The sequence below is a fragment of the Branchiostoma belcheri genome, unplaced genomic scaffold (assembly GCF_001625305.1).
Source record: "Branchiostoma belcheri isolate BF01 breed outbred unplaced genomic scaffold, Haploidv18h27 scaffold6, whole genome shotgun sequence".
NCBI lineage: Eukaryota > Metazoa > Chordata > Leptocardii > Amphioxiformes > Branchiostomatidae > Branchiostoma > Branchiostoma belcheri.
In genome coordinates this window covers 2,773,150-2,797,243 of record NW_017804242.1, presented here as the reverse complement: position 1 = coordinate 2,797,243, position 24,094 = coordinate 2,773,150, and the positions used below count along the sequence as shown (strand labels likewise).

At 41.2% G+C, this 24,094-nt stretch overlaps 1 protein-coding gene across 7 annotated transcripts in view; it reads right to left on the bottom strand.

Moving 5' to 3' along the window:
* Nucleotides 1-330: 330 nt before the first annotated feature.
* Nucleotides 331-24,094, bottom strand: part of LOC109482549 (heterogeneous nuclear ribonucleoprotein L-like) — a 37,537-nt gene continuing 13,773 nt past the window's right edge. For 3 of the 7 annotated variants that reach the window (XM_019785292.1, XM_019785294.1, XM_019785297.1), the window contains 13 exons: nt 21,686-21,782; nt 20,083-20,161; nt 17,288-17,380; nt 16,894-17,018; nt 15,074-15,331; nt 14,607-14,728; nt 10,341-10,439; nt 9,485-9,516; nt 6,391-6,464; nt 5,777-5,837; nt 5,215-5,253; nt 4,108-4,203; nt 1,528-2,041 (listed from right to left, as the gene is read on the bottom strand). In XM_019785292.1, the coding sequence (XP_019640851.1) occupies nt 1,983-2,041; nt 4,108-4,203; nt 5,215-5,253; nt 5,777-5,837; nt 6,391-6,464; nt 9,485-9,516; nt 10,341-10,439; nt 14,607-14,728; nt 15,074-15,331; nt 16,894-17,018; nt 17,288-17,380; nt 20,083-20,161; nt 21,686-21,782 (1,234 nt within the window). In that variant the 3' untranslated portion in view covers nt 1,528-1,982. Of the gene's footprint in view, nt 2,042-4,107; nt 4,204-5,214; nt 5,254-5,776; nt 5,838-6,390; nt 6,465-9,484; nt 9,517-10,340; nt 10,440-14,606; nt 14,729-15,073; nt 15,332-16,893; nt 17,019-17,287; nt 17,381-20,082; nt 20,162-21,685; nt 21,783-24,094 lie in introns of all 7 variants that reach the window. The other 4 variants (XM_019785295.1, XM_019785298.1, XM_019785293.1 and 1 more) reach the window with 3 other exon arrangements.

The window sequence follows — 24,094 nt, the reverse complement described above, 5'->3', positions numbered from 1 at the left end:
TCAGTTTCCACCATACTCCAAGGGTTTCTGGAAAAGTTGCAGAAACAGAGTTACCATTTGCAACCAACTGGTGGAATGAATTGTTCTCCAAGGCTGGGAGTGACTAGTAAAACACCCCCAAAGATTGCTATCTACAGGAAGCCAACAGATAACCTACATGACTCTTATCCTAGGGTAATCCTAAGGAAACAACTAATCTCCAAGCAGATCTTTAGGAGATCTGTGATCAGATCTTGGGGGCAGTCACGATTTTGCCCCAAAGATCTGCTTGGAGATTATGCAGCAACCTGTGTGACTGAACAGACACCACGAAAAAACACAGCAACAGTCAGAATAAAAGAAAGTTTATTGTTACAAATTGTGAACAGTGAAGACTCTCTAAATCCAATGTTATTTTTACCATACAGTACTAACATTGTGAGGTCCAGTCATTGCGTAAATATCATCTTTACTCCCCTGGTTACAGTACGTCGGTAGGGTATAGACTTCGAGTTAGGATACATACAATTTGTTACACAGCAACATGTTAACTGCTATCAACAGAATCAATGTTGCACCAGCCATGTGATTTGGTGAAATACAAAAATAGAGTACAACATTCAAACAAGAATACTGAAAGAAACTAAATTCCTTCCATTGCAAAACTGGGGTCTATGAGTATGACTCGCCTCTATTGCCTCAAATATCAAACTAATCCAAAACTCATAACAAAACAAAGCAAAAACTTGTACTCATCTATGTACTAAGTCATTTCTTGATGCAACTTACAGTGACTATCATTCTCTGACAAATGTACACAGTAACACAAAAATAAATACACAGGTGGATTACAGCATAAGCACAAGCAAACCATGGGTTGTGACAACATAGAAAATACCAAGAATACTGAGTGTCGGGAGGTTACATGTACATCTTAGTGGAGAACCTTGTTGTATTAACTATACAGTCCAGCACAAGTGCCAGCTAACTACCCAACATGATCGCTTTTCTTCTTGTTCGACAACTGGGGTGGTCACCAGGGCCCCTACACTGTCACCAGTAAAGATGATCTGATGCCCCCATTCTGGTTGAAAGACCCAGGGAGAACCATATGACCCTTCACAAACTAAAAAGAATTATCAACACTTGGCTTTAAAGTGAGGCTGTAGCTGCAAAAAAAAGTCTACTTCATGAAATTTGCCCCTCCAAATTCTTCTCAGAGAGTTTTTGACTTTCTGGAGTGGAGGAGGATGCCCAGACTCCCTATTATGTGACCTACCATGCTTTGCTGTGTGGCTATCACTAGACAAAGTTAGGCTTCTGTACCTGACCCCTGGGAGAAAATCCTGGTGACCACCCTTAACTACAACAGTGCAATAATGCTGACAAAGTCGAGACTGGGGAATGATGCCCTGACATCCCGTGCTAGATACAACTTTCAGTATCAAATGTCATAGGAAACTCATACCGTAAAAATCACCGTGGCATGGTACCCAAGATGTGGTTACGTTGCCTAGTCTGTATCAATAAAAAATTCATGGCTTTCTTATGAAATCTCAATTCCTCCTGCCGTTCCGGGAAGGCAGAGAATGCTGGGAACCACCCGTAAGTTAAAAAAGAATGGCACTGTTCTGGTCAGACTTACTACAGTGTTGGGTGCTACCGGTACAACATAAACCTCCCTATTACTTTTCACAACAGGCAACTATTGTTCGGACTTCTAAAGCACAAAAAAATCAGACACCAGGTCTAAATCTAAATGGTAGTACATAAACATCAACAGCTTATAGCAGAGTGGACCAATAGAACCAACCAAAGCATCATGACTGTACAATGTAGAGATGGCGCATGCACTGAGCTCCACCTAGTCACGTACAACTGAACACCGTTACTAAGTTAGTTTAACCCTCAGTACACTGGCATGTATTCTATGATGTTTGCTACAGCTACGTTAACTGTTGGGTGCGGAACAGTCCCTGGGGTGGTGGGCAGCAGCGTGTTCCTCACACAGCATGGATGGCCGCGGAGAAACAGAGCTTCAGGGTGAAGGGGTACCGGCCTTCTGAAACACACACAGGAGAAATGATCAGAACTGTTTCTTTCAAGTTCAAATCCTCATGTCATTTTCTGAAACACAAACAGGGGAAATGACCAGGACTGTCACATTCTCGTGTCGTTCACACTCCGTTCCTGTTAGTCGCTCATTATAGATTACTGCAAATCCAATTAGCCTCCTGTGCAGAACTAGGTGCCGCTGGCGTTATTTTTTGGGGGGGAATGCTGATTTGCGACGTTCAACCTCAGTCCTGTGTTTAGTTTGGGTGGGTGTATTAATTTGCCATGTTCAACAGCAGGCCACAGTTAAAGGCGTGTGGCACCGAGAATTCTGGCCCATGTTGAACATTGTAAATTAGCGCTCCTCCCCCAAAATAAATGCCGACCTTATGTTGAACACTGTAAATCGAGTTCCTCCCAAACATAGATGCCAGCCGCAGATACAGGGTCTGCACAGGAGACTTCCCCCAAATATATTTCATGGGAAGCCATTGTTTTATCTGCAACTGCACTTGTAATATTCTACAATCGTCTACAAACATACACATGCACAGTTGTGTATGTTGCAGTTGTGACACTTGACACCAGACTATATATGATATACATGTGCTTGGCACACCTCAGGAGCAGGTAAAACAGGTACACAGAACAATGGCACTTTGTTTTTCACTAGCATTACTGCTGCAAGACTGATTCATCTAACAACCGATTGACATCTACAAGCACACCTTAAGGTTATGCATTTGACCTGACTCTTTTATTTACACAATGGCATGTAGATATGACCAGATAATCTAGGCTCCAGGAGGCCTACCTCACAGACAAGGAAACCTGTGTTAGATATTTGTTTGTGCAACGTTGACCCACAAACCCATCTGCCATTGAATAGATAAATTAAAGCCATGTAAACAAAGGAGAGTGGCAAGCTACAAGGCAAAGGCCACTGCAGTTTATGTTTTTGGTTCTCTGACATTTTCAGGCAAAAATACAATAAGTAGTCAAAATGAGAACAAAGGGCTGGGAGGAAAATGTGAATCTGTGTATGAACTATGTCATGATGCAGACTCTCATATCTTACTCTATTATATCATGTCGATCTTTCAGTTTAGTGTTACTTTTTTTGTCAAAAATACAAGAATCAAGAAATCAAATTGGTGTGGCCTGACTGTAAATACCAGCTTATGCACAAAGACTTTCTGGACAGGTTAATGGACCCCCTAGTGTGTTATTAAATTGAGAACATTTTATGTAGATGTTTTAATCAGACAAGTCTGTCTGTTCAGTACATTGCTGTGAGCTACGATATATTCTAAAACAGAAACATCTAAGGCTTTTATCATCTCAGAGAAGGCCCTTGCTGGAGTTAAAACAACTGGCAATAGACTGGAAGAAACTGGTGAGTGTATGGGTTCTGTCTATCAATACAGAGTCTCTGTGTTACACATCTGTTAACACCATCCCCAGTCTTAAGGTATTGACTTGGGCCTGATTAAAAGCAATGCCTCCATCTGGACATGCTACTGGAGTACCCTGAGCAAGACCAAACATTGTTTTACGTGCAGAGGGTTGACGCCAGAGACTTATTCCTGAATACAAAGGGGTGCCAGCTTTCAGTACCCTTTGCCTTTTGGATCCATTCCTGGATATATCAGTTTGTCTGAATCTTAATAAATAACTGCTACTTGGCATTCCACTCAAACATTGCAGGCACATGGCATTGACTGGATAAGGGCTCTAGCCAGCTCAAAATTGTTTGCTGTCATCCCAGGTTCATGATCAGCCCAAATTTTGGATTTTGAAGCCTTTAAAAATGCAATTTCCCACATTTTGAGAAGCAAATCATGGGGTTGAGAGTTTTTGTTGGTGTTCCTTTTGATGTTTTTATATTTCTACCAAAGATTTTTGTTATCAAGACTGATGGATTGGTTTAGAAATGTTTCTGTCACGCGCCACATTATTCCTGCAATTGACGGAAAAACGGGTGCTGGTTAGAGCCCTGCAATTGCTATATCACACCAAACGACTTGTCACATCAAAAACCACTCATTTCCCAACTACCATGCCTGTACTTACTTGGGCTGGCCATCTGACTGTGGTTACATATGACCAGCGCCTCCAGGGCATCGCTCATCTTGTCCCACTCCAGCAGGCCGGAGGAGCTTCTCTCCGCTGCGAACACAACAGCACAGGGAAGGGCAGGGTTAACTTACTGGGGTTTCACAGTACATGTCTTCACAACACCTGGCAGTATCAGTACAGTTCAATCAAGATTTCACCTCGACTACTTGCAATTAGTGTAGAAAACTGAAATTCCAGTATAATGGTATAAACATGTATATGTATCCACCACCCAAGTTGTTCATCCGTCACTTTTAGTTTAACAATAATAGCAATTGGAACAGATTGCAGGAATTGAAAATTGCAAGACATTCAAATAAAATTAAAAAGTGTGATGGGGAAAGAGATAACATTAACAAGAATGGTAATGCATATTATGTAAGTGATGGAGAGTCACCCACTTTTACATGACAGTGCTCAGGATTAATTTGTTATTGTGTTATTGTTATTGTTGCTGTTTGACATGTTCCATGTATAGATTTATCATTAGTCTCTACCAGACCTGCTAACTTGAATGAGTAACAAAATATGGTGTACACAAGAGTGAACTGGCTAATATAGACTATAATAGAGCAACATTTGCCAACCCTAGCCATCTAACTCCTCTGGACAGTTACATACCCTACTTTAGTCTGGTAGAGACTAATTTTGTATGCTGAAGAAGAAGAAGGAAGGATTTGGGTTTACATTTTTGAGAAAACATTAGGCAGGATTGCCGCAGGAAGCATTGACAATGAGGCCACTGTGAGCAACCATCCTGTTTTATACTCCCTGTTCTCAATTACTTCTAAAAAGGGTGTTTGCTTTATAAAACATGCATGCCAGAAACGACTTGATATGTAGTCGCATGTACATGTACGATTGCCGACAGTTTGTCTCCATAAATAGTTTTTTTCCCTGTAGAAGTTGGTGGATTTTGAGAACTCCTGTTATGATAGGAAAGACCAATGATCTATGTTGCTGACGCATGTTGGATGTTTTGGTTGTTGGTGAGGTCATGCAGGGTCAGAGTGTGTTTTTGAGTGATCATTATGTTACAACCATGCGTGGTTTTTCTCTGACCTGGTCTGGGCCTCTCGCAACCAGCATTGAATGGCATTCCTCAAAGAATGGAAAACACAAGCGTTATAAACAGGGGCCTTTGTCCATAGAAATAAAAAGAGCCGGTTTTGCCCATTTGAAGGCCTAACCAGCAACAAACCCACAGAGAGAATGAAACTGTATAGAGATAATGTACTCCCTCTCTGTCAAACACACAGCTCTGCTTCCCCCCAAACTTTTCCCATAATGCACTACGAAATCTATTGAAAGTGTCTTTAGGTTTAAAAAAATAATACCTGCCATATATTGCCATTGAAACACAGGCAACAAAATGTTGAAACAGCAACAGTTATGAACGTATTACAAAAGGATTACTGGTGATCTCTAATAGACACATGCTTGTTAGTGCATGACGAACTGTAAATTTATAAGAGGGATGGACAAATACACTCATAGCAGAAGGTGCAGTAAAATGTCAAACAGGGATAACATTGTCTCTATCTCAGTTCACTTCCCTTTCACAACCACCAACACAACCAGTGCATGAAATGGATAGAGTGATGTACAAGTCCATTTAACTTACTTCTTGATGGGAACATCTTAATAGCAGTAGGGGGAGGCACTCCTGCATCACTAAACGTTAGCTGAAAAAAGAAGACAAAGTCATTAGAGCCAATGTAAAAATAGGCACAAATTAACAAATCAGTTAATATCACAACTAAGTCCAGATGAAAACGTCTGTGTAGTCTTTGTCATTTTGAAGATTTGTTGATATGATGTTTACAGTCATCTATGAAGAACTACATGTCTGTTTTGTTCTGCTGATGGCCAAAAAAAGCAGCCCAAAGATGTCTGCATGTTAACAAGTCCAGCTATACACTTGGGGCCAAGTTCAAGTTGCTCCCAGACACTGAAAGGGCCCTAAGAAACAAACTCTGGCAGAACTGGAAAATTCTGATTAACCCACCTTCTGACATCCCTGAGCCTAACCTGTGTCAGATCATAGGGGAGTTGGAACATGCTGTAAGGCTGTCCCTCTAGGCCAAACCAGGGTGTTCAAGTTCTACCAAAACTTGATTGAAATAAGCATTCTTCTGTGGTATACTGGGGGCTTCATAAATAATACTGATGTCTCATTCATTCATTGTTAGTTGTTGTACCTACAGCCAAACTAACATTCCCTCAGCCGGGACGTACCTGTCTCAGGGACTCCTCTGTAGCATCAGGTGGGGCGTTGAAGAAGTGTAGCACTTTCGATGGCTGTTGGATACGTGCATGCGAGGTTAAGGAACATACAAAAACTATGCTGGGATAACAAACATGAAACATGGGCCACAAATCAGACTGCAAAGGAGTGCTGGGGTGACCTTACAGTATGTGTGTTTAGCACAGAATACCACACAACTAGATTGCAATAACAAACATGAAACATGGGCCAAAAACCACATTGCAAATGAGGACTGGGGATACATGACTTTGACTGCCTAAGTATTTAACACATGTTACTATGGCTCAGGGCCTGGTGAGCATACCCTGTGGACAAGAGGACTAAACAGAGGAAAGCAAGTTACCAGTTATCAGTCCCTGTTATCTCTGACTCTGGAGAGAGCTACAGGCAATAGATACTGCTACCACAGAGCGTGAATAGAAAGCGTGTGTAATCCTTTTCAAGTTGCATTTGTCCTTGATGCCAGTTTATCTCCATAAAGATGAAATGTGATGTTGAACAAAGACTTGATGGAAATTGCTGAATTGAAAAATGTAAAAATGTACCAATCTCAGTATACATTGTACCAGTATATGTACGAATGTCACTTTGCATGTTTTTGACCACAGGCTGATTTGGCTGGGGATTTGCTTCACATGTTCTCATCTGTGCCCATGGAGATGTCAACAACCACAGAGACAAACACATTAAAGGCTTGGGGCTACATCTGACCTATGTCAGATTTCTGGGCTTGGGAATGACCTCCTCATCATTACCTTAACCCTGCAGCCATATTTCTGCCAGGGAAAAATGTCAGCATTCCTGCGGAACCTAAAGGTGGGTCCCCAGGAGACTGTGGAGGGCTGCTGGTCAGGTTTGATGCTGCAATCTTCTCAATTTGTCACAGGTCCCAGCTGCCACCTGCTGACCCAATACTGGTCCTTACCTGCCACGCTGGGGCAGCCATGTCAGCTCCTATAACATACACTGCTTATCACTCTTCATCATTTGCATAAAAGTTCTCCCTCAGGACAGGCTAACTGGAACCACATATCTGCAAACTCAGCTTCTTGCCAGATCAATTTGTTCCACCCTTGCATCATACTTTTTTCATGATTACTGAATGCAAGAACCAAGAATAAGAATGACAGTAATGGAGAGAAATGTCCCTCAAACATGAAAACGGGCATTCAAGATGGCTTTCTCCTGACAGAAACGTGATAAATGAACTAAAGAGGTGGACAGAAACCACATTCATCAACGTCAGACATGTCTGTTCATCCTCTACATGAAGTTCCACTGGTGAGCCAAAAAGTCCTCCCTTCCAGTCCACACAATGGAAGGATTAGAGGGGTGAAGAAACTCATTTATCAAAGTGGTGTCAGAAGGACAGGGATAATGAGGGAACTGTTAGAGGAAGGAAGGAAAATTGCTGTAAAATATTGAAACAGAACTCTTCACAGTGAACATATGCTGTATGATCTACTCTGTTAATATGAATTTTCAGCATGATATGAACTTTGAAGATAAATTGCAGTACATTGTCAAAGGACCACTAGCTTTGAAACTATGTGTGTAATAAATGATTTGTCAATTTAGATCTATTATTCCCGTTCGCTAACATCTAACTTGATCATAAAAATGTTGTAATGTACATGTATTTAACATTACAGTCATATGGTATCTTTGCTGTTCCAACATTCCCCTCTACTTTCTACCTGGGAGCTGGGGATTGTGAAATGTAAGTCACAAGATTTCACTGCAAAAACACAACCTTCAGAGTGAAAGTAAATATCATTTTGGGAGGTAAAATGGCCTTCTGAAGTCCATGTTATCTGCTGTAGGTGTTTTGCTTTAGCAACTCACAGTCCCCTAAACATGTGTGTCTTACCAGTATTTAAACATGCCAAAGGGAGTACATGTATATACAAGTGTTCATTTCCTATCTAGGTCAACCTCCTCTTATCCCAGGACCCCTGGGCCAACAGTCAAAGCTTGAGCCTTCATAAGATCAACCTGCTGCTATCTATCTCTGAACCAGGAATTATCTGACAATTGTACTGGGCCATCACAAATCAACTTCATAAAAACTAAGTTATCATGTCAACAATGTCAGAAATAGTGCATGGAATTATTAACAAATGAAGGTATTTCTCAAAGATAACATCAGTGGAAGTACAAACATTGCTGGAATTCTGCCTGAGGCATCTTAATAAGTTCCTGTGTGGCACCAGTGGTATCACTGTTAATCTACCGTACCAATTAATACTCAACCATGCAGAAGATGCCAGCTATGTACCACTGCTGGCCATTCCCAGCAATTCCATGTTGTATACACAACAGAGACAGCAGCAATCCAATAGTTACCCACCCAGCTAACAGCACAGGTGGGAATCCAGCTCCATAAATGGGCCACAGTGACTCCTATCACCCTATTCCAGGTGGCTACAGCAAAAATCAATTATTGGGGGGGAAGTAATGGACCTTTGATGCTGACCTGGACACATGACTTCCCACACAAATCTGTCTTTCTGGCAGATTAAACTGATATGTAGTGGACGTGGGGTTTGGATTAAATTTTGTTAATGATAGACAGAATTAATGGACACTCTGATATTGTACTGTAACAGTTCAAATCACAGGTGAGCATGGCTTTTTCCTAGATAACCAAAAGAAATCTGAGGCTGGACAAAGCCCTGGGTGTTGCTCAGTTTTTACACTAATGTCTGTTAAGGAACAACCCTTCCCCAAGGCTAACATTTACAGACTACACAGTCAAACTAAGGTGAAGGCTGGCCAGTTCTAGCCTGGTAACCATTCTCCAAAGGAAACAATATAGCAGCAGAACAGAAAAAAAGCAGAGAACAACGAGACATTTGGGGCTGATCTCCAAGTTGTTGTGAATGGAAATAACAGTGTGCACTGGAAAATGATAATTTGCATGTAAAAGAAAGTGTATAGAAAAAAGTATGAGTCTATTATGCCCCTGTATGATCACTCCCAAATTTTACCCAGAAGCATTTCTTATTGGATTATTCTATAATCAAACTATAAATAGACAAGAACAAGTCTTTGAAAGGATATGATTTTTTGCAGCTGCTTCTGGAGTTGAGAACCTGAAAAAAGAACAAAAAAATCATTCTACTAATCATAACAAGACAAAACCTCTCTGCTAGAATAACCATAACAAATGCTAATTTATTTCTTTGGCTGTGAAAAAGACAGTTTGTACAGCCAGGGCAGCCCAACTAGCCAGGCGGCTATTATTAAGGGCTTGCCCTGCAAAAAGTATGAGCTCAAATGCTCATACATGTATGTTGTGTTATGTAACTTACATATACATGTCACCTATAGTATAACCTTCTAACATCAAGAGGTATGTTATTGGTATCAAGCTAGTCATACATGGTTACACCTGAATGAGTACTCAAAGCCTTTAGATAATAGAAAATCAAGAAATCATCTACACCATTAAGCAGGATGATAACAACATTACTGGGCAGTTCATAGGTTATAGAACATAACAAATGCCACTTTTTAATCTATTTTTCCATCTTTTGCTTGTCAGCTTGAATTTTTGCAATGGAATAAGTTGCTTTCAAGTTAACTCTTCATCTTTCCCATTGAATGCCAAGCTATATAAATCGTACCAGTTCAATAATCTTCAGAATCTAAATGTATCAGAATTTACTGATTCTGTTTCATACAAAAGAACAAGCCTTCATCTCAGCAGGATTTACAGAAGAGGTTAAACTATTTTCCAACACAGAGTAGCCTCACTGAATTTGTGACCATTTTGGTCGGCCACCATTAATCTATTTCTCCTGTCACACTTACAACTGTACATGTACAGAGGGGCAATCGGGTCCTCAATTATCCTGAAGACTACCAGAAGGCTGGTCAGATATAAAGAAGGGTAAGTGAAGATATGACCACTCACCTGTTATTCTTGGAGTTGGTGAAGTCTGTGTAAGAGGACGTTCCATCCTCCAGGAGGAAGGGCTGGCCTTTCTCATCAATAAACTTCTGCCTGGAGTAACTGAAGAAAGAGGCAAACAGTTTAAAATCTATTCTCACAAACATTATTCTTCAGTAGTGTTGAGTATGACATCAATAATCTTTTGCCTGGAGTGTTAACTCACAATACAAATATCACAAACATTATTCTTTAGTGGTGTTGTTCATGATATCAATAATCTTTTGTTTGGAGTAAAAACGTAACAATTACAACCTCAAAAACGTTATTCTGGTGTGTTGAAAATTTGATCATGAGTTGACTGGTTGATTCTGAGTTTCCCTGTTTTTATCTAGTAAAGCTAGATCTTGCAAGAATGTTGATGTTGAGCCCTATACAATTGTCACAATTTAGTATTAGGTTCAGACAAACATTCTGAATACATACTTACACAGGGTTTGTGCTAACTAGTGTAACTAGGCCATTCTAATTAACAACTTTTGTACTCAGAATACAGTACAGGTCCAGTCAGGCTCTGTATCAAAGCCTTTGCATGGTGACGTGGTAAAGCACAAAGTCACTAATGCTGTGGGATCAAAAATCTCACAATTACAGCTTACAGACATAAGACTGATAAGCCACAGCCGGACACAACAGCGACATGGATGGATGAAGGAAAACAACACTACATGAGACACCTCAAGGGTCAAGGATGTCTGTGGACTGTAATCAGGTATGACTGCTGCCAGGGCTTTGGAACCTTTTCACACCAGTTGGGGTTCTGCTAAGAAAGCTTTGACCTTCATGTCAAGACCTTGATGTCCCCTTTTGTGGATTAAAAACCTTCAGCAGTCAACTTTTCCTGACAAAAGATGTCAGATCCAGGGTAAACCTCAGACCAATAGTTAATCCACGAGTACGCTGAAATAAGTCTTTCTCACGCAGGAAGAGATCTTGGATGTACACTCATGGTTGAAAACCTGCTATCCTTCAAGCTGACATTTGACAGCGTGGCATGACAAACGACTGTTATTAAACAGGTATTTAAGATGGACAGGACTGCACGACCTACGAAAACCCACCATTGTTTGGAACAATCTTAGAATTATGTTTGTTGCCAAAAAGGGACGCACAAGTTTCGCAATGACTCAAATCCCATATTCTCTTCAAACAGCTAAGGTGCAACAAGCAATTCTGCAGCAGTTACAACAAAGCCAAAACACAAATGACTCATAAATGGGGGCAAATAAGTTACAGTAACACCCGAGGGCCCTTTACTGAGACAACTATGTTAGGAACTGAGGGCATTCCTCAAACTGCCAATAGAATATGTTTTGTAGTTTTGTAGTAGCAGTTGTTTTGTTGACAACTCAATGTCCTTGGAGGTCAAGGAAAAGGTAATTGTTGTGCTTCACATGGCTCATCAGTGTTAGAAATATTTCTAACACTGATGCGCCATGTGAAGCACAACAACTGCCTTTTCCTTGACCTCCAAGGACATTGAATTTGAGGGCTAGTATTCGAGGACAAAATATGACACAGCACTTCCAATCATAGCACTTCTGAAACCATGCCATTGCTATGAGCAAGATAGAGTGCAGAGATCTGGCCTAACCAAGGCAAGGATACACCCTGTCTGCAGATATTAGATGATCTTATGTTCTGCAAAAGGCCTTCACTGCAGATAAATACTACAGTCAGTTAGTCAGGGTCAACTTTTAACCCCTCTAATTAAGATAGCAACATTTTCTTCAGATTGTGCTGGGCGTGGTGCCTCATGTGCACACCAGTTCACAGCCTGACATTTTCTCCCTCAATGGGAGTCCTGACCCAGAACAAACCCGTAAACTGGTGTCAGCATTTCCAAACTTGGGGAGGTCAAAAGTTGTCAGTCATTTTTCATCTTATTTACCGCAAATCACCACAAAACAAGGTTAAAAGCCACTTGAGCCACTCACACCGCAGTAATACAAACAAATACATGTTTTGTACCTTTGGAAATTGAACATGTTGGTTGTGTTAGAAGTAATTGCCTTTCATGTCTTGTGATATGATATGGGTGCTCCACCAGTTGGAGACAAACTATTTGTTATCAAATTCTTGAGACATACAGTTGTACATTTGTCAATCTTTTCTTTACAATTACAGTAGTTTCCTCATCTTCTCCATGCCCAGTGTGCAGCTGCCAGGGCTGCTGACATGTCCTTGATTAGGATCTGGAGCGATGACACAGAATAAATCAGTCGACAAGTGGAGAAAAGGCAATGCTGGGTCGATTGACCTGTCGATCCTTTGACTCTATCCGCAGTGCTTCAGGGAAAACGGTTTCTTAAACATGGATGATACGGTTCTTTGTTCCACAACCAAAAGGATTTATTGCCCCCAGGCAGGTAGCAGGAGGACTACTGAAACAATGGAACTTGGAAGGATAATTCTTTTGTTGTGCAACCAAACAGCAATTATGTACCAACCTGATGAAACTATTCACAAGCTTCTACATACACATGTAAAACTGCAACTTAAAAAACCTAACAAGAGGTGGCTGTAACTACTTAGTATTTCTGTAAAACAGTGTTTAAAGTTGTGTATGACCACACTGACTTCACTGGCTCACAGCACTTGCCCACACACATAGAGCTGTCACATTGAAATATGCCACAGCTTTATTGAAACTACAGAAATACCAGGAAGTAGCACACTATGCTAATTTTGTACTGGTGAAACGTTCCTTCCTGCAGTTAACTTCTCAGACAGAAAGCCCACATGTCCTATTCTCCCTGGTAATAGCCAATGACATCATCAACCCACAGCGTAATGTCGTTATGGTCTGACTGTGGGGCCCACAGGTTGAGCAGCTACGAGTACCTCAAACTTTGAGCTGGAAGGATTTTTTATTACAAACCACACCTATCAACTACAAATCAATGTTATGCTTACCTTTAACAATGACAAGAAAAAGATGGCATCACCTCTTATAAAAGCACTACTCAGGTTTTACTGAAAGTGATGACTGACCAGAATTTTCAACACAACCCTCAACTGGCCCCTGGTCGAAATGATTAAAAACTGTCTTTTTCTGGTCCTTGACCATGACACATCTTATTGTAGATATTCAGACTTAATAATATCATATTCAGGATAAAGTACATGTAAAAGCTGTTGTGTGAACAGCATACAACAATGATATTGACCTTGTTTTCTGTCAACATGTCAAGTGCAATTTTGCTGACATACAACATGAGTGTGCGAACATGTACAATATATGTATTAACTAACTGATGGCATCCATTGACATTTTCTGGTCACAATAGGGGTTAGGTAACTCATGTTCTTCATGTCAAAAACATCTTCTGTCTCAGTTGTTAGCTATATTGCAAGTTGGGGGCCCTGGACAGTAATGGTGGGTCTATTGGAAAATGGTCAATTCCCCAGAGTCATTACACGGTACATCAGCAGCTAAAGGCAGCAGTTACTTCCAATGGGGCTGATAGTATCATTCATCATCCTTCCTGCCCCTAATGGCCCACTGCACCAGCACAGGGTCATTTATTATTCACAAGGACCCAGACGCCTCCACTTCCCCACCAACACAGCTGCCACTTGGATCCCATCTTCCAACACATTCATCTCACTTCCTTGTGACTTTACCTACAACCGTCTCCAGAACTGTAATTCTCTGTAATTGTCCCAGGTAGTCAGGAGTGTGTATAACTGATCGTTTGTTGTTGGCAACATCGAGACACGGACTATAGAACTAGTCCAGCTGCACCATCAATATTTGATGTGCTGAGTCTAGTATATGCACGGATAAAGGTCATGGTCATATCTTTCAATTAAAGTGTACGACGTGGGCCTTATTTCACTGTCAGCATTTTTGTGTCAACCAAGACACGTGGGTCAACCTGAAGCAATATGTATCTAGATATTGAACTGGAGAAACAAAAACTGGCCTGAACAATAGGTGTGGAGACATCATAAAAGAATGCCACAGTCCAAAACAAAAGAACCAGTGACACAACTTGAACAGGTAGTGAATGTGCAGGTAGGTAGGCTGTCTCAGCTGAGTGTCATATATGTAGCAATATGTATCTAGACGTGAAACAGAATATTCTACTCATTATCAAACTGAACTATAGAAACAAAAAATGGCTCAAACAAAAGGGATACAGACACCAGAAAAGAATACCCAAAACAAAAGAAATGGAGACACAACATGAACAGGTGCAGGTACATGTAGGTAGGCTGTCTCACCTGAGTGCCAGCTGCTGTCCGAACAGCACACAGGTGGACAGGTTGTTGATGCAGCGCTCCACGGCAGACGGGTCTCCCATCTGCACCATGGCGCTTCCCGGCTTACTCTTCATGAACTTGATCTGTGGTGGGACACAACCGATTCACTCACTTAATTCCCTCAAAGGGTCTTAGTTACCACAAAGAAACTTAGCAGAAAAATGCAAATTCTACATTTTAATGTGAGCATTTAAAAAAAAATTTTATGTTGATTATGGTATCACCAGCTTTGTTCAAACCCATTTGGTTCCCTCAGAATCTTTGTGAATAAGCCTGTTGTAACAGCCTGTGGCTAGTTGGGTAGTACTTACTGTATGTCTTCATACAGCCAGACAAATAAATTAATAACGATTTCTTGGCATACTACTAGTGTTCCTTTAGAAGTTAACATATAAATCCATGAGTCTGACAATGACCATGCTCCATACCTTGATGACGTTGCCATACAGACAGAGCAGGTTGAAGAGTCGCTCACAGTTCATCTTGTTGGGGACCATGCCGTACACCATCACCACTGGGCTGCCCTGAGGTCCGGGACCCCCTGGACCTGGCTGGGGGGGACCTGGGGAGTAGGAGGGGGGCTGGCCCCGCTGCTGGGGAGGGGGGCCCATGTTACCCCCTCCGGGTCCTCCCATGGGGGGCCCATACTGGCCCTGTCCTCCGAACTGTTGGTCTTGTTGTAAGGGCTGTGAAAGAATAGTGGTGTGTCAAATACGAGCAACTACGAAATCTGCAGATGTAAATTCCTTGCTTCAAATACGAGGTGTGCATGTGAGAGTATTTTGTTCATTTCTGATCTAAACAATCCATCTTACTGTTTTCTTAATCTTGATCTATTTTGTCCTTTCGTTATCTGTTTTCCATGCCATGTTTTGTAAGCATACTTTGATATGACTTTGACCCTATGAAGTAGCCTGCAAGTCAGGTGAGTAACAACTTCGACATAAATGACCTCTTGGTCCAGGAAGGAGCATCACTAACCACTGGACTTTGGCACTAACTTGCCTGTCAGGTGAGGTACTAGTCCTTGGCTTATGACATTCTTGATCGTGGGAAAATCACAATCTACATCAAGGCACATTTCCCCTGCAGCTACAGCACACATGCTGGACAAAGTAGGCCTTCTTCTTACCAAATGTGTGATAGACATAACAGGTAATGCTCACTCGATCTGATTACATTTGAGTAATAACCACAGCACAACCTTCACTAACCGCTTTCGGCACCTGTTCTGAAACAGGACTGCCTGCCTGTAATTTCTCATTACAAGTGGGACAAATTTTGTGCAACCATCAAAATGTATTTGCTGCAAATATGCAGGCCTGATAATTACCCTGGAGGGGGGCAGCTATGATTTTTTTTTATATAATGAGCTTTCACAATGGGTTGTCTGAAACCTGTCCTAACATTACAAACCTTAAGTCACTCCATTTCACATAACCAAGGCTGGGAGTAGCCCAAGGGGCATGTCAGGGCACTTTTCTTCTGTCTTTAACCAAAACCTTATTAGGTTGGTGTCAGTCCTCTGCTACAGGACCATACTTAACAAGATCAACTGCTGAAGGACACAAGTGTGGACTAGCCTACATCCGGGGGACACTATTAATTTCCTACCACAAAGTAATAATTCACTCTTCTGCCTGATCCATGTCATCATTTGGTTTGGTCAAGCTAACAGTAAAAGGTGCTGGCCTGCTACAAAAATGTACATCACAGCATAGCGAATCATTATGATTGACTGATATTTTAAAGAATAGCATTGCAAGGAGCTGCAATTTGTAACAATTACATTGCAAAGGCTAACAGAAAAGTCTACAGACGTCACACACCACTGCCTCAGGGCCAAAAAGAATTGAAGGTGATTAGAAGGTGCCATTAAAAGATTCCTCGTGTGCAAATGGAAAGTAAATGATCTTGCTACAACTTTGACAACTGAGTATGTCTGAGGACTTCATTATGCCTTGGCTGATATGCTTTTCATTATTGATCATATGAGAGCTCGAAACAAACCTATGGCTATGACATTTGAGTACAGCCCTGGGGAAATACCTGCACTGATGAGGAAAATTAGATTTATTCAAAAATTATTAGGTATGAACAGGGAACATTAGATTTGGACTAATGGAGAAGACTAGGGGTGGCTTGGAGTGCTTGGCCATACTGGGGATTGTGTGTGTATATGTAGGCCTACATGTATGCCTTCTCTCCTGACACTAGATGACAAAAACATCATTCCTACATTACCTACCTGGTAGTTCTGCCCTTGGTTAAACTGGTTGTTGTAACCCTGGTTGGGAGGGTGGCTCTGGTTCCCAAAACCACCATGTTGGCCTGGGGGGTTGTGATAGCCAGGACCTGGGAACTCTTGGTTACCTACAGCACACACACGGACACACAAAAGGAGACTCAATCATTTGTAAGATTTAGTACTGAGGTATGACTTGTCCACATGCAAAGACCTACAATTTCTACTAAAATACACAATTTTATACCGTGCCGCCTCTCAACTCTTACTTTTCAAACCATCCCTAAACAGCAAGAACTTGTTTTTCCACTGACAGGATTAATTGTCAGACTAGTGTATCTTCATGAAGTTAATCCACCACCCCCTGCCCTTGAACTTTGCAGTGCCGTCTACCCACCGAAGTTGGGCGGGCCGGCTCCTCCACGGCCATTACCGTACTGCGGAGGTGGATCCCTTAGGAGGGGGCCCTGGTTCTTTCTTGGCTGTTGGTCTGGGGAAATAAAAAAAAAATTATGTCAGCATCTTCAAAATCACTGCCAAACTACTATCAAAGAGACCGATATGGTCTTGTCCTACTGATTTCACTTATGAGGATTCACTCCTCCTCTTGTACATCTTTTGGGAAGTTACTACAAAATGTCAAGCCAGTATCAAGTGACATACTTAAACGTACGTATTTTACTTAAATGTTAAATTTGAAATTGTTCTTGTAATATAATACCAAATGCTCAATGCTAAGGTAGACAACAATGTATGTCATATATTTGTGAGTTCCGTCCCATTGTATGGTTTGAATTACCAGTTAGAACAAACACTCTTTACGAGGACACTTTCCTGAGTGATAAAGTGTCTGCTTCAAATTTCATGCCCCACAAACACCAAGCCCTAGACAGTAGTAAAATTGCCAATAACACGTTCACAGCATTTCATGGTGTAAGACTACACCATTATACACAGCAGCATCCTCTAAAACCAGTGCCACACAGCAACACAATAGCTCACCTGACCGGTCTGGAAGTTCTAGAGGACATTTATATAGGCTAGTGTTCTCTCAAACACTGCACGATTTTTAGGGATCAACTGATATTTGTAGATTACCAGTGAAATCTGATAGTGTAGATTTTCAGGCAAAAATATGCAGGTAACTTTGAAATTTGGTGATCAACAAATTTGGCTGAAGGCTTCTGACAGTGTGACACTGGATTTAAGAATACCATTGCACGTACTGGAGTACAAGGCAATCTACAAGGCAATCTACAAATCATCGAGCAATACTGTCACCTATCTAGTGTATGGTAACATGTATGATATTTCATTTCACAATCTGACATCTAGGGTCTAGGCTTCTGTGACTATGATCAATGCTTACATAATATGACTTTGACAGATAATGTAATATCATAAAAAGTTATTCTCAAGGTACTTCAGACATGTTAGTATAGCATACATTTAGTACTGTAGTCGGTTCCACTTATACATTGTTTAAAAACAGTGCTGACAATTGCTTAAGATTAACTTTTCACATACAAAAGTGTACACAGGTTTGCCAGCTAGTACCATATAAGATATTCATGACTTCTAAATCTGTTCTACCAGACCACAAATACCTTTGTAGCATCAACGAGTCAGAAAAGAATGGCGTGGCTCCCGCTGTGTTTAGTTGTGCACCTGGGATGATGGAACGTGCCTCTCGCAGCAGCGCCGCCAACACAACATGGCAACCAAACAAAGGTCCCCACACAGTCCTTGCCCTACAGCCTGTCAAATTCACAGGTGGTGATACACTTTTAATACTCAAGGCTCCAGCCAACAACATGTTTTGTCTGCAGTTGGAAGGACCTCCAACTAGGAACAGAACATAAGATCATCATGCCCAAGTGCTGCACAAACTTGCTCATATAATGGCTTGTCAGATGCTTTTATCCTCACTGGTTTTGGTGCAAATCTGTCTGCCACGTCAAGACAGCCCATTTTCTTGCTATTATCTCTCTATTATTATACGTTCTGAAAAGGTTGTTTCCAACCAAGCTGTGGTGACAGCATTAATGTCTGTCTTCTTTACATTTTAAAATTAATTTTTCTTGATGAAAGCAACAGTGGTTGTCAACTCTGACACGTCTGTGAAGCACTATTTGAGCACACGATCTACTGCAAGGTTCTACTGATCAGTGTTCTTGTTCCGTGGCCTTGTGCGGGATCTTGTCTGTTGTGTTGTGGCATGCCATGAGAGGTACTGTTGCCATCTTGTCCCAGTGTTGTGTGGTGACAATGTAGTGACGTCTCAAGTGTCCAATTCCCCACACCAGAACATGTTTTACTACTTCCTCCTGACGGAAAGGCATCAGAGTCATGTCTAAAGTGTCTAGAGCATCCGTCAGGGGACCTGATCTCCCACAGGAATAGCTGCACGTGTGTAATGTCTGTCCTCCAGAGTCCAGATTCACAGAAGAAGGAAGGGTAGAGTACGTGAAGAAGCAGCCTTTATAACCCATCAGCTTTTTTCTATACAGCGTGTTTTTCCAACCTTGGCTACACCCACAGGGATTCCTCTACGTGTGTAATGTGTTGAAAGAGTCCAGCATGATAGAGGTTGTTCCATGGTGCATGTCTGCATTAGTTCGGCACTCCGAGCTCACACCGAACTCTCCGAGATGTCTGTACATTGTGAGGTGTTCCCTGGTAACTATCCGCTGTTATTTCTTGTGTTCCTTGTGTGCAGTAGTCTCTGTGGCTGTACTGTTCTCAGGTGCACGTCTTCTGTTTTGATGTTGTTGTTCAGTATACATGCTGTGCGCTTGTTGTTCCCCGCTACCCGCACTGTCATGTTTCACTGTTTTCTTTGTAATGGACGGATGTGTGAGTTCAATCAATGGAGATGGGGTCCAGAAGCACTCGCAACTCGACTCTTGTGCCTTAGCAAATCTCTTCTTTGGAAAAAGAGTTCTAACCTCCTGCAGGGGGGCACTCCAAGTCAATAGTTATTTAGTTTTTACGTTAGTCTGTCATAGACAAATGTGAACGAGCCGTGTGCTTTTTGACAGAGTGCAAATCGGACAAGTGTTGTTAGCAACCGAACCCCATCTCCATGAGTGAGAGTATTCAGGATCGAGGGAGAAGGATGGACACAACATAGATAGAGCTGGAAACTGGTGAACTTTACGGAAAGTTGAAGCACTAGACTGTGCAACCTACCTCCACCACCTGACCCCAGGTTAGGGTTGGTGTAGTCCCATGTCTCGCTGTCGTTCTTATGCACGTTAAGCTTGGTGGGCTGGGGAAAGAAAGAAATTCTTTAGCTTTCAGATATTGAATGCTGTTTGAATGTCATTGAAACCACATACACATGTTGAACAAGAAATCCTTGTGTTTCCTCAACTATTGTATCAATCTTTGATTAAATGTGACATGTTCAATGCTATGATGAAATGAGCCAGACAGCTTTGCGTGACTCGCCACAGAGACAGGAGCTACATATACTTGATAACAGGGCTTTACAATATACAATGATAATGGATCATACTCATTCATCAAAAAACCGACTCCTGTTCTGACATCAAATTAAATAAAGGTCTGTCATTGCTGTGACATGATGATCCACTGCTATGTCTATAAGGACCAGCTATGCACTCTGCATATTGTTCTGCCTTTTTCTCATTTACTAGAATCATAAGTTACCATAAAACAAGGCTCATGTGCTACTCAAGGTTGAGGGCTACTCAAGGTTGAGGGCTATTTGAATGAGGAGTGAAATAAATGCGAGGGAAGGAGTGAAGTCCCTCAAATACTTCAAATAACATGGGATCTGAAGATTTACCAAGATGTTGCTTTACCTTGACATCACTCAACAACAGGTCAAGCTTTTTTTCACATTTCTGTGTTAATGATTGTTTTTCAGGAATGTCAGCACTTACAATTAGTAGTCTAAGGTACTTTGATCAGTCAGGCATTAGTTTTTGTGTTACATGTACCTCCCGTCCTGGCTTTAGGCAATTTTTTACCCATTCTGTCTGCCTTAGAAGTGCAGTGGCTGAGCTCTGTCACTTAGAAGTCTTACTTTATCCACATTTACAAAAATAATGCCAAGCTTAAAATCTTTAACATTCACCAATCACTGACCATTATTTTGTTACAGCTAGCAATGAATTATTGAACAGACTACATATCCCTGATGACTGCTGTAAAACCACTGCATACAATTGGTGGTAAAGTAACATAATTAACAACAACTTGTGTGGTTGTCGGTCTGCTCAGTTGTCTTTATATACCTTGTCACACCTGTACGTCATAAATTCCAAATCATGTGTCAAAATGACTTTATTATGCTTATTTAAGTAAGGCGCTTAGTTGCTGCTAACTCTGAAGAATGTATTCCGTCATGCCTGCAACTGCTGCACTTGTGTGAGTCCGCATAATTGAATAGAGATCCATGCTTACTGGGTTTAACTCATCAACATGTCTTACAGCGTTCTTTTATTTACTCAACAACTGGGTCTTGTCTGTCTATACTGGGTATTGTGTCTATACTAGTCTTGAAATTACCACCCATGTATGAAGATAACTGCAGGTAAAATTGGAGTTGTGCAGGTATTTTTGCACCTTATCTTAGTTCTACATGTAGGTATATGAATGTTTGTGGATTTTTATTTGTTTAATTCACTGTTACCATCTATGTAACTGTAATGGCTTCTGATCAGTTTTCAATGCGATTCATATTTCCTAAAAATAAAATGATCCTAAATATTTCAATCCCTGCCATATCTTCTTGCCCAGTACCTGTTGGTTCCCAGATACTCACCTTTGCATATTCGATCTTCAGGGTACAGCAGCCTGAGTAGATGTCAGCCCCATTCAACGAGGCCTTTGCTTTCTGTGCACTCCCAATGTTGTCGAACGTAACCATGCGGTTAAGGAAAATGCATCAAAAATAACAACTTGAATCATGAACAAACTAAAACTTAGGCTTCTGTATCACCTTGATGTACATGAACTACATAGCTATCAGCCAGATGGTGCAGATGGTCATAAACTCATAAATGATTATTATCGCCCAAAACACAGCAGACCTACATGTGTGTAATCCTACCCAGCCAACAGGCATCTAGTTCATGTACCTGATATAGCCGGATTCCATTATAATTAATGTCACGTCCGCTGCATAAGATTTAATGAGAAAACTACCCATCACATACTACAGCAAAGATAGTAATGTTACAGTGTTATCTGTTCAAATTTGATATGTATGACAAATAAGACTAACATTACCTAGTTATTTGTCTATTTTACATATCCTCCAAAGAAGCAAAAATACAATGTACGCTGCTTCCAGTAGACAACTCTACAAAAAATATGCTGCTTCGAGTGGAATTTCTAGCAATGTTCCTACCCATACCTTTTTTTTATTACACATTTACCACAAACATTTTCCACAAATGTGAATTTTAATTGTAGCAGGAGGGTGCTTAGTATGCATACATATATTGTAGTCTACACACTTTGGGCACACACAGTACCAGTATGTTTGAATTAATTTCAGCAAGCCTGCTGTAGGCCAGCCTACAGGCTTGGCTTCCCTGCCTTCCCACCAAGGCCCTGATATTTCATCACCCTGCTGGAACAAGCCCTCTGGGAACCTGAGCTACATGGACTGATTGGATTTGGCCTCAGTACAGGCAGTGGTAACACAGTGAGACATGTTTGGGGATTTCTCCTTATGGCAGAGAAATAAATCAGATCATTCATAGTGTGCATACAGGCATGGAAAAGAGATAAAACCAACCAATCTCTAACAACTGGTATGAAGAGGCCCACTGTGTAGAATTATCTTCGTAACAGCATTATTACGTATGTGTAAGGAAGATTGCCTTGTCTAGTGGCATACAGCTTGACTGAACCAAATAAAATAGTACTGAAGGTCTTCTCCATTTTTCTGTCATTGTTGTCCTTGCCAGGTCCACAACATGTGGAGAGAGTATTCAGATGTTCTTATCTTAATCCCGGAAAATTACGTGAATCACGATCATCTGATAAGAATGTCAGGACTCTAAACACAATCAGGCAAAGGTTACTCCTGACAGAGATAATTGCACTGTTTATGCCAACTTCAACTTCCTCAATAGGTCACTGAGGTGACACGTAGCCACCATAATGATAAGTCTCCTTCAAAATGTCACACTACAAAAGACAGCGAAACATCAGACAACCAACAGTCTTGGCTTGTTTAAATGTAAAGTACCGACACCAGATTAAAGTGTGGAAATGTGTTTTTGCTAACAAAGTTAGGATATTTGAATTCAGTTGTAATTAAACCTTGAAAAGGGTAGCTGAAATGTCATCAGAGGAAAGACACCCACAATGAATGATGGCCAACAAATCTAACACAAAATGGCCTTCAAACTGCATATCCCCTTTCCACCAGCTTTGACCATGATTCTGGAGTCCAAGTTTAATCCTGCGTTAAATCTGTAAACACTCTCTGCTTGACTGAACAGCGTCTCGCCAGCACAGAGCACATCACTTAGGGTGTGGTGTGCGTGTCTGGGTCTGTGATCTTTCCTTGTTACTGAAACCTTGGCAGTCAGCCAGACCCGGCCTGTGGCTTGTTAACCCTTTCTTATGTAACACAGATAGTTAATGCATTTCAGACACTGATGAATACCTGTGTGTGCTGAGGATGTGGGCAGCTGCATCACCTTGCCTGGGTGACATCCATCATTTTCTTCCATATGACAAGATTAAGTGTTGTTGTTTGATACACAGAACTCCCACTTAGCGACAGAAGGGTTACCACCTTGTGGCATTCTCAGTACCATCTTGGCAAGTTTCAAATGTAGGTGATTTTTGCTGGTTAAATTCCTAAAACGTTGCTTGTTTTGGACAAGTTTCAACCTCCCAGACCTACATGTACTGCATTATCTTGCTCTACATTTCTGGGGAAAGCCCTGACAGAGTAGTAATCTTTCTTCCAGTTATCATTAAATTGTTAGCGATAAGTTTTATGGAAAGTTGTGCGTGCAGCTCAAACAGAGAAGTCTTTCACCAAGAGGTTAACTTGATGCTGGGATAGATGGTCTAACTTATTTGACAGGAGGTCTCCTATATTACAAACTAATGAGAAACACACAAGGTAATGTTTGAACGGTAAATGTCACAGTTCCAATTTTTGGACACTGTTGTGCTGTTTCATGGTCTACAGAGAATCGAAAAA